This window comes from Solea senegalensis, linkage group LG16 (genome assembly GCF_019176455.1).
Source record: "Solea senegalensis isolate Sse05_10M linkage group LG16, IFAPA_SoseM_1, whole genome shotgun sequence".
Classification (NCBI taxonomy): domain Eukaryota; kingdom Metazoa; phylum Chordata; class Actinopteri; order Pleuronectiformes; family Soleidae; genus Solea; species Solea senegalensis.
Genome location: NC_058036.1, coordinates 933,972 through 944,626, shown reverse-complemented (window position 1 = coordinate 944,626; position 10,655 = coordinate 933,972). Strand labels below are relative to the sequence as shown.

Sequence of the window (10,655 nt, the reverse complement as noted above, 5' to 3'; positions counted from 1 at the left end):
CAAAAGACAAATATAATTCTGAATCTGGAGAATCTTAAATCCACGAGTCTCGATTAAAAATCTTATAACACATCATCTCAATCTGTTTTCTTGACTTCTTTTGAGTTTTTGTGTTCATAAACATTAAGTAGGCGGTATTCGAAGGGATTTAAAAAATATCGACGGGCCGTGAAGGTATCATGAAAAGCTGTGACGCACTAATTCCTCGCCGGAAGTAGTAGTAGTTGTTGTTGTTGAGCAGCGTTTTCTCGTCGAAACTATGGAAACAGTGAAGACGACGCTGGTGGATTTGAAGGGTGTTAGTTTTTATCGTGTATTTGTGTAAAAAAAACATTTTAAAAACATGGAGAATTACAGGGAACAGGTGAAGGCGGACTGTGAGCAGATTCTCGGCCGCTTCCAAGAAAAAGATTCTGTTCGTTTCCAGGTTTTTGCCACAATTTGGAGGGAAATGAACTTCTCACACATTTTCTAGTAAGTTCTTTTTTTTTCTCTGTCGTTTTCATCCGTGTTGTGTTTATTTGTTCTGTCGACGCTGGAATGTTAAAAGTAACATTCCCCAGTAAAATAAAGGTACATTTCATGATTTGCAGCGGGGAAAAAACACAGCAAAGAGTTTACATTTACAGGGGTGTCAAACTCAAATGACCTGGGGGCCAATGAGCATCGAGTCTGGTCAAGCGGGGGCCGACATAGAGGGACACCAGTTTAGTAGCTGGTGGTCAATATAAGATATTCATTATGACATGAGACACAATTGTAAAGTAAAATGGCCTGTTTTGATATAAAATGATTCACAATAAAAACATATTTATGATGCACAAAAACAGAGAATTAAATACAACATTTAGCAAATAATGACAAGGATAATTGTGATTAAAACAGCTTAAATATGTTATTCCATGTTGAGTGTAATACATTTAATAAAACAATGATTACAACCGAATGTCTTATTATTATTATCATTATAATAAAACATATTGCTGGCAAATACATTTAGTCTTATATTCTGTCTCTACTCCATCCCTCGCACGGTGGTTGGAGGGCCACATGCAATTGATTGTAGGGCCACATGTGGCCCCTGGGCCACCAGTTTGACACATGTGGTTTACAATAATGGAAAAACCTGAGCTGGAACTTTGTGTTTCTCACAAAGAATCTCACTTGTTTTCATTATGGAGAACCAGACGTGTCATAGTCATATGTACACATGTAAATAATACAATAAATAAATGTGTATGTCATGGAGCGTTTGAAAGGTATGGTCAAAAATCCAGTGAAATTTATAGAAATTACACATTATATAAGATATAAAAACACAGTTGGAACTGTTTAACTTTAAAAAAACCTTAATAATAAAATACATTTAATAAAAATTGCATTTGTGCTTTGTTACTATTCAGTAATTCCAGTATATTGGCTTGAATGTCTTTCATAGTTATAAATAAATAATATTTTTAAACAGTTTAACATAATAGATGTGTTATGAGAATCAGTTTTTGCTCGTTAAACTGTAAGAGTATGTGTGTGAATAACATGTTTTGTCTCTCTCATGTTTCAGCGGCGCAGTGAAGCGCGAGGGCCGAGCGTTTGTTCGTTTGATTCTGGACACGGCCTATGGCTACTTCCTGCCGCCGTTCAGCTTCCAGATCAGAGTGGGAGGTCTTTACCTGCTGTACAGTCTGTACCAGTGTCAGACCAACGCACGCCGCAAGCAGGTCAGCAGGTCACAGCAGAAATCCACTGCACACTGTTTGGTTTGTCCGTCGTATGCCGAGTAAAGTGACCTTTGTCTCCACGGCTACAGATCCGTGTCGCGCTGAAGGACTGGGACGTAGTGAAGAAGTTTGAGAAAGACGCCGTGGACGCTCAGCACGTGGACGCCGTCTACATCCTGCGACGGCTGATGTTCCTGAAGGCGTTCCACTTCACTGCCATGCCCACGCTGGTGAGCTGACACACTTTACTTTCCATTACTGTAGCTCCTCCTAGTGATTGGAAAGCAGTAGAGTTTGGGGTTTTAAGTAGATTTTGGATTAGGATTGAATTAGGATTTTTAAGTCTTTTTAACTGATCTACAGTTTGACATCGTTGGCTTTGATGCTTGTGTTGGACGTCGTGCTCATGACTGTTATAGTATCGGCTCAGCTCGCTATAACCTCGTCAGAGCAGGATACGAGCCGTGCCGGATGTGACTGTGTAATAAAAAAGTCCTCCTCTTCACACTCTCTGACGTGTCTTTTCTCCCTGTCTCCTCCTTCTTCTCTCCTCACAGCTTGACTACCAGAAGCGCAGGAATGTGGTGAAGTCGACCTTTTGTGAGAATTTCATGGATCGATCGTCGCATCTGCCGGAAATTATCAACACCGAGCTGCTGGAGGTGAGAGAGAGAGAGAGAAAAGAAGAAGAGCATGAACGTTCCTCTAAAGCAAATACAGTTTGAGTTTCTTCTGTTGACACTTTCTATATATGTTGGAAAATAGTGACTAAAAACATGTGAAAAGTTAAAGGATTATGGAGCAAGGAGTGAAAACTCTTTCATAACTCCTCCTCTACCAAAAAAAATGACAGAAACTAGAAAATATTCACATTTAAGAAGCTGAAAAATGACAGAAACTAGAAAATATTCACATTTAAGAAGCTGAAAAATGACAGAAACTAGAAAATATTCACATTTAAGAAGCTGAAAAATGACAGAAACTAGAAAATATTCACATTTAAGAAGCTGAAAAATGACAGAAACTAGAAAATATTCACATTTAAGAAGCTGAAAAATGACAGAAACTAGAAAATATCTACATTCTAAGAAGCAGAAAATGACAGAAACTAGAAAAAAATTCTGCACATTTCTAAGAAGCTGAAAAATGACAGAAACTAGAAAATATTCACATTTAAGAAGCTGAAAATGATTAAACTAGAAAAATATCTACATTTAGCTGAAAATGACAGAAACTAGAAAAATATTCACATTTAAGAAGCTGAAAAATGACAGAAACTGGAAAGTATTCACATTTAAGAAGCTGAAAAATGACAGAAACTAAAAAATGTTTACTTTTAAGAAGCTGAAAAATGACAGAAACTAGAAAATATTCACATTTAAGAAGCTGAAAAATGACAGAAACTAGAAAATATTCACATTTAAGAAGCAGAAAAATGACAGAAACTAGAAAATATTCACATTTAAGAAGCTGAAAAATCAGAAAACGGAGTGACTTTTTTAGTCATATAAATTTGGCAGAGTGACCCATATCAGATATTTTGAGCTCTTCACTTCTTCTGCAGGAACTGTCCAACGTTCACACCATGTACACGGAGCTGAAGTCGTCGGTGTTTCCGCCGCCACAACAGACGGATTCTTCCGTGGACCTGATCCACAGAGACATGGTTCCACAGCTGCTCAGCACCGTGAAGGATTTCTACAAGTGGCGGCAGAGGAAGGTGAGACATCTTCTGTGGCTCTGTTCACCAACAACAGTTGTTTTCATCATGGATTCATCTGTCGTTAAATTCATTCCTTGTTTGGACTTTAAATATCTGTCAGTGTTTTCCCAAAACTCAAAAATGACACCAAACTTCAAGTGAATCAAAAACCATAAATAATATAACATTTTACATTTTGCATTTAAATCTGGAGTTTGACTCTTGGTTATAACCAGAGTAGATTATTGTTGGCTTTATGTTGCACCAATCAAAAAGACTGGTAATAGTTTATTTTTGTGAGTATAAATCAGGCTGGAATCAAATCAACTGAAGTTTGTAAACCACTCACTCTCCCACACCAAAGCCCACAGAAAAAAGCAGTGATTTTAACATCACAGCACGCAGGAGTTGTTGATCCACTGCTGCCTCCATCACTAAGTTCAAATGTCTTATTTTGTCAATTCGCCATTTAAAATCCTGCATTCAGAGTTACGTCAGTACACAAAGTGGCCACACGAGGCAGCAGTAGACCAGCAGCTAAAATTGATTGATTTTCTCTGTGGGCTTTGGTGTGTGAGAGTGAGTGGTTTACAGACTTGAGTTTCCTGTTGGAAAAGTCTGTCTCACCGTGAGATAAAGACGTGAACGTGTGACGTAGATGTCGTCGACTCCTTTTTCTTCTTAAATGTTTCTACTTTTAATTAATTGTTATTATATAATTGTTGTTGATAATTGTTTCCTTTTGTGATGTTTTTGTGTCGTCAGGACACGAGGACAGCTGAGGCCAAAGACAGTGGCGAGGGAACGTCGTCCGGACAGGAGGTAAATATTTCATGGACATGACAGTAAAATTCACTCGACTCTCCTGCTCTGTTTTAATGAACCATAATTCTATACTCTTCCATCTGTGACGTGTTTCCAGTTAACATTCAGGATCTGCATTCCAGGGTATTTTAAGTTGAGAGAGAAAAAACCTGCTAGATGAAATAAAATGAAAAAATAACCTTACATCTTTACAGAAAGTTGGCTTTTTGACACTGGGATGATGTCAAATCACCTCTGTCACCTCATATTGAACATGAATAGAAATAAACCATGTAAAAGAGATCAAAGTAATGTCTCACAAACCCCCGAGGTCTTGAGTTTCAGCGTTTAACTCTTCAAACAAGGTCTGAGAACAAATTTCAATTTCTGTTTGCACTCGTTTTGTTATTCTGTCTGATCACACGCTCACTTTTCATCATGAATATTTAAAAATGATGACATCAGCTGCTTTTTATCCACTGGTACTGCCGATGGTGTCCAGCAAGTGGCGCTGTTTGCTGACGACCGTCTGTTTTGTGTCCACAGAGCTCCAAAAGAGCCCGGCTCATCGCTTCCATCAAATCAAAGGCTTATGGAGAGGCAGCAGAGGTTTGTGTTATTATCTCTTCTTTTGTGAGATATTTAAGTTTTTAAAACAATAAAAAAATAAAAATAAATGATGTTTTATGCTAAATATTAAGAGTAAATGTTTTTTTTTTGTGTTCTCAGGCGTCCAAGTCGCGTCGCCATCGGCAGGTGGAGGTGAATTTCAGCAGCAGCGAGGCCGGACCCTCCTTTAAACCGGTCTATACCAGGATTAACAGACCGTCGCTCAAAGCCAGAACCAAAGACAACGTCCACATAATAAGTGAGAAGCTCTTCACACAGGAGGAAAAAAACGTCACAAAAGACGCCCATAATAAAATCTACGTCAGTTTAAATCACATGATCACGTCTTTATCTCACTGTGAGACACTGTGAGACAATCAGTGATTTTAGCTCAGGGGGACACAGGCGCTGCTGGTCTACTGTTAGTCTACTGCTGCCTCGTGTGGTCACTTTGTGTCACTGAGGTCAATCTGAACCAAGATTTCCAAAAGCCAAAGTGAGTGAGATAAAGACATGAACATGTTCTTAAGATATTGTAAGTGTAGATTTTATTAGTTGAATCAATATTTATTGGAAGGATTCTCTTGAATGTTGCGTTCACTGTCCGTAACTGTCTCTCTCTCTGTGTGTCTCTGTGTCTCTGTGTGTCTGTGTGTCTGTCTCTCCTCCTGTCAGGTAAAGTGTGGAAAGATGCCACAGGGACCACAAATGTCAGTCGTCTCACGAGTCTGGAGTTGGATCGTGCAGGTGAACGCTTCATCTTTGTTAGTTTGCAGCTTAAAAACACGTCGACTGCTCACTCGTTTACTTATCTTTTCTTTTTTTTTTCCCTCCTTTTCCTTTGTTCAGAAATAAAAAGTTTGCGGGAAAATTCCAAGTAGAATTGACGCCGACACAGAAAACCTTCAGTCTGGACCGGAGCTGCTGATCAGAGAAAACACTCACATGTTTTATTCTATTTCTATTATTTTATTCTATGTGTGAAACTGAAGAAACTGAAGAAAAAAAGAAAGTTTTTACCTGTAAAAATGTTTTAATTTATGACAGTTTGTGTAAAGACAACGCTGTGTAACGTCATCGTCGTCATCTGTTCAGATATTTTATAAAAAATGTCACCGTTTTATATGAAAAAAAAGATCGTCTGAGGTCAGAGAATGATTTAAATCTGCTGTTTTAATGGATTTTCATCAATGGAAGAAAAGATGGAAACAACAATAACAACAACGTAGAGACCAAAGTTCTCAAAGTGTTTTTAAGTTCAGTCGAGTTCAATTCAAATAAGATGAGATTCAATTTAAGATATGATAAAAAAAAAAACAAGATAAATTAAATTCAGATCAAATAATGAGTTAATTTATTATGAGATGAGGTCCATTAAGTTAAGATAAAGGAAGATGAGATCACTTAAAGAGAAAATAAAGTAGATGTTAAAATAAGGTAAATTTAGATTAAGATAGATTAGGAAGTTTAGACAAAATACATTTAGATGAGGTGAAATAAGATAGGATAAGTTAAGTTTCAATAAGCTAGGATACGTCATTAAGACGAGGTATTATAGGATACGTAAAGGTAAGTGTAGATAACAGGGCTTAGTTAAGGTAAGAAAGGAATTTAAATAAGAGGATACGGTAAGTTTAGGTAAGATTGGAGAAGTTATGGTAAGATAAACTAGGATACAAAGTTAAGACTAAGATTGGATAAGTTAAGGTAATTTCAGATCAGAAGTTTATACAAGAAAACGTTAGATGAGTTAAAATGAGTTAAGATAAGGTAAGGTAGTTTTTATTGCTCCTTTAACAGGTGGACGTTGAATGTGTCGCAGCCGTAAAGACGGTAACAACAAAGTAAGACACAAAACAAACATTACTGTGATTGACAGTTATTACGGTCATTATCTGCTACAGCGTCACTGACTAATATCATTTATCTGTATCTATTTATTTAGTTTAAATATAAAAATATGAGAGCGTGGATATTTCCGACGGTACGCGAAGGCATCACGGCTGTGCTGCGCTTAGTGGCTGCAGAGGAGGAAGAAGAAGAGGAAGAAGAGGAGGAGAAGCGGCGGACGCTGCTGCCTCTGCTCCGCCGTCACAGACGCGCTGCCTCCGGTCAGAGTGAAGAGACAGAGCCGCAGCCATGGCCACGGACAGTAAGTACATCTCCTCCTCCTCCTCCTCTTCCTCTCACTGCTGCTCCTTCTTCTTCTTCTTCTCTCTCTGACTGAGGAGGAGGAGGAGGTGTTCAGCCTCCTCCTGTTTTCTCCTGCTGTAGGATGAGGAGGCCACTTGATCTCACACAAACACTGGTGTGTGGATTTTAAGGTCTTTTATTAACGCTGACGATGATGATGATGATGGTGGTGATGGTGGTGATGATGATGATGATGATGGTGGTGATAAAGAACTGCAGTGAATCTGCAGAGTGAGACACAGAGTGAGACACAGAGTGAGACACAGAGTGAGACACAGAGTGAGACACAGAGTGAGACACAGCTGCTTCATCATGGAAGTCTATTTTTACGTCTCCTGCACCAAAAAGACAACAAACATGGACGTTCATGGATTCATCTGTGGATTCATTCAATCATTTCCCTCCACTGTCTGTGGCCGCATCATCTCACCCTGTCATTGTCAGCAACATGAATAATAAGAATAAGAATAATGATTATATTGACTGTGTTTGTAACCACACGTCAACGATCAACAATGGATTTCTTTCTTTCTTGTTGTTGTTGTTCTATTTGACCTCAGAGTGATGGACACACACACAATTCATGGATTCATTCATTCATTCATGGATTCATTCTAACATTTATCTCCACTTTTCTGTGACCATGTGACCTGAGACTTCCCTGCTTCCTGCTTCCTGTGTGCAGGTGTTATTGATCAGTCCTGATTGGGTTCACACCTGTGTAATCTGTGTAATCTGTGTAATCTGAGGACTCAGGGAGAATCAGTCAGTTCTGTTTGGTGTAAACAAACCTTTACTTAACCTATAATACCTTATCTTAATATCTACCTATCTTACCTTATTCTTGTCTTAACTTTGTATCCAATCTTATCTTAATTTACCTTAATTTATCCAATTTTATCTAAACGTACCTCAATTTATCCTAGTATATCTTAATTTACCTTAACTTGTAATTTTATCTATACTTACCTTAACTTATCTTATTATATTTAAACTTAACTCACCCAATCTTATCTAAATTTACCTCAACTCATTCAATCTTATCTTAACTGACCTTAACTCACCCAATCTTATCTAAATTTACCTTAACTCATCCAATCTTATCTAAATTTACCTTAACTCATCCAATCTTATCTAAACTGACCTTATTTTATTCTATCTTATCTTAACTGACCTTATTTTATTCTATCTTATCTTAACTGACCTTAACTCATTCAATCTTATCTTAACTGACCTTAACTGATCCTATTATATATCTAAATTGCTCTGTCTCTTGCACAGCGCCCCCTGCAGCCAGTCAGAAATGATTATTAGAATAAGAAATATGTTTGTAAGACAACATTTTTTTACTTTTCTTACTTTTACCTTAAAAAAAGCCTTTTAAACGTACTTTAGGCAAGGGCCTTGCGACACGAGGGCGGCCATCTTGTGCCGCCAACCGTGCTGGTGTATGAAACTTTGTGGTTGTTTAAATAAGAAACGTGAGCGAACGCTGATCGTTCTGGAATAAAAGAGTTAGGATTGAGTGGATGATGGGTGGATTATGAGTAGATTATGAGTGGATTAACTGGTTCCTCTTCAAACAAAGTGGAGCAGAAAAGTTTTGCATTTTTAATTAGAATTTTATGTCTTGTGATAAAAAAACAGACCTGGAGACAAAATTATTCTGATTCTAAAAATCATTTACATGATTATTCAGATGTGACTGTACTGTAGCTTGGTTTTGGTTGTAGTTGTGTTGTTTTTGGTAGGTTGTGTCATAGTTTTGTGGTAGTTGTGTAGTATTTTGTGTCTTTGTTGTCACCTTTTCATGGTTGTTGATCCTTTTATGATCATTTTCAGGTCTTTGAAGTTGTTTTAAAATCTTTGCGGTTGTTTTCAGTCGTTGAGTCTTGAGTTTTTGGACTTGTTTTCGGTTTCTTGTGTCGTAGTTTTGTGGTAGTTGTGTAGTTAGAGTTGTAGGTAGGTTGTGTGTGGTAGGTATACTGTAGTTGTTTGTTGTTTGCAGTTGTTTGTAGTTGTTTGTTTTGAGGCTTTGTGCTAAACAAACACACACTAGTGTTGACCACGACAGCAGGTTTTTGTGGCTCCGTCAGTTTGAATTCAATGAGGTGAATATTTACTCTGTGTGTGTGTGTGTGTGTGTGTGTGTGTGTGTGTGTGTGCGTGTGTGTGTGTTAATGGAACCCTGACAGGAAGTGTGACTCACACTTCACGTCACTTAATTTACCGTGCAGCGGGTGGAGATAAACACACATACGTCCACCACTAGGGGGCAGTGCATTTGTTTAGACACATTGTGATCGTTTTTAGACTCGTGTCGTTTTGATTGATTAACGTCTCAGTTTTTTGTTTGTGTAAAATGTGTTGTTTTGTATTTTTGTATTAGTTTTCAGTTTTTTGTGGTTGTATAGAACACATGTTCTGTTGCCTATGGACTGCATTGATTTGTAAAAATGGGCATAAAATGTAGCGAGAAACCAAGACTCTTTGGTTTGGTCTTGATGAGTCTGGATCTGTGACTCACACACACACACACACACTCACACTCACACACACACACACACACACACACACACACAGTCAGAACTCCTGGCCTTTCTCACCCTGGGTTTTGTCGTCTCCTCCGCGTTGTTGTGTCTCCGTGGTTTGGTTTCAGGAAACTGTGTCGGCCTCTCCCCGACAGGAGGCAGGAAACCAGAGCTGAGTGACAGGTTCTCACAGGGGAGGGGAGGAGGAGGAGGAGGAGAGGAGGAGGAGGAGGAGGAGGAAAACTCCTCAGGGATTAATAATCATAATATCCTCAGGATAAATTCAGAGGAAGCAAAGCGAGAGTTAAGGACAGCAGTGAAGTCTGGTTTGTCCTCAGAAGAGGAGGAGGACGAGGTGAAGACATCATGTCCAGCACTCAGCCAGCAGAGACACTCAGTGAGCCACACGCTGCAGACAGTGAGCTTCTCCTTTTGTTTTTATTGATTTATTTAAAGCTTTTCTTTGAGTGTGTGACGCTGTGTATATGAAATATGAGTCGTCAAAGAGTGTTTCATTAGAAGAGAGGAAAAATACTCACGTGTGGTTCAGTACACTTTTGTATTTATCTCCATTTTTCATTCTCAGAATTCTAAGTTATTAAAAGTCTGAGTTTTGTGAAAAAAGTTAGAATTCTGACTTTAACTTCATGGATTTAAAGAAAGATCAGATTTTCTAATCCTCCTCCACAGTTTCAGGCTCTTTATAACTTTTGAAATAAATCTTAGAATACATTTGAAAATGTTACAATATTTTACTGCGGTCGTTTCCTTTCCTGTGGATTTGAATTTTTAGAGTTGTAATGCAGTCTTTTACCAGCAGGTGGCGCCTGAACATCAGCAGGAGAAACACACTGACGCTGACTTTTATTACTACTGTCACCGAGTACTTTTACTACTGTCACCGAGTACTTTTACTACTATGTCACTGATCACTTTTACTACTGTCACTGATCACTTTTACTACTGTCACTGATCACTTTTACTACTGTCACTACTTTTACTACAGCTTTAACTACTGTCACTACTACTGTCACTGAGTACTTTTACTACTATGTCACCGAAGTACTTTTACTGTCACCGTAGTACTTTTAACCATTA

General features: G+C 38.3%; 2 protein-coding genes across 3 annotated transcripts in view; both read left to right on the top strand.

Annotated features, from left to right (window-relative positions):
* The first annotated feature begins 223 nt into the window (after window positions 1–223).
* snapc1b (small nuclear RNA activating complex, polypeptide 1b) lies at window positions 224–5,910 on the top strand. Its single transcript, XM_044048095.1, has 10 exons — window positions 224–474; window positions 1,562–1,718; window positions 1,808–1,948; window positions 2,276–2,380; window positions 3,283–3,438; window positions 4,186–4,242; window positions 4,771–4,833; window positions 4,954–5,092; window positions 5,509–5,580; window positions 5,683–5,910. The coding sequence occupies exons 1-10, from the start codon at window positions 344–346 to the stop codon at window positions 5,712–5,714; spliced, it is 1,053 nt and encodes a 350-aa protein (XP_043904030.1). The 5' UTR covers window positions 224–343; the 3' UTR covers window positions 5,715–5,910.
* A 992-nt stretch (window positions 5,911–6,902) lies between these two features.
* The window catches only part of syt16 (synaptotagmin XVI), a 15,315-nt gene continuing 11,562 nt past the window's right edge, over window positions 6,903–10,655 (top strand). The window contains exon 1 of one of the 2 annotated variants that reach the window (XM_044048094.1): window positions 6,903–6,985. In XM_044048094.1, the coding sequence (XP_043904029.1) occupies window positions 6,973–6,985 (13 nt within the window). In that variant the 5' untranslated portion in view covers window positions 6,903–6,972. Of the gene's footprint in view, window positions 6,986–9,890; window positions 9,976–10,655 lie in introns of those variants that run through there. The other variant, XM_044048093.1, reaches the window with a different exon arrangement.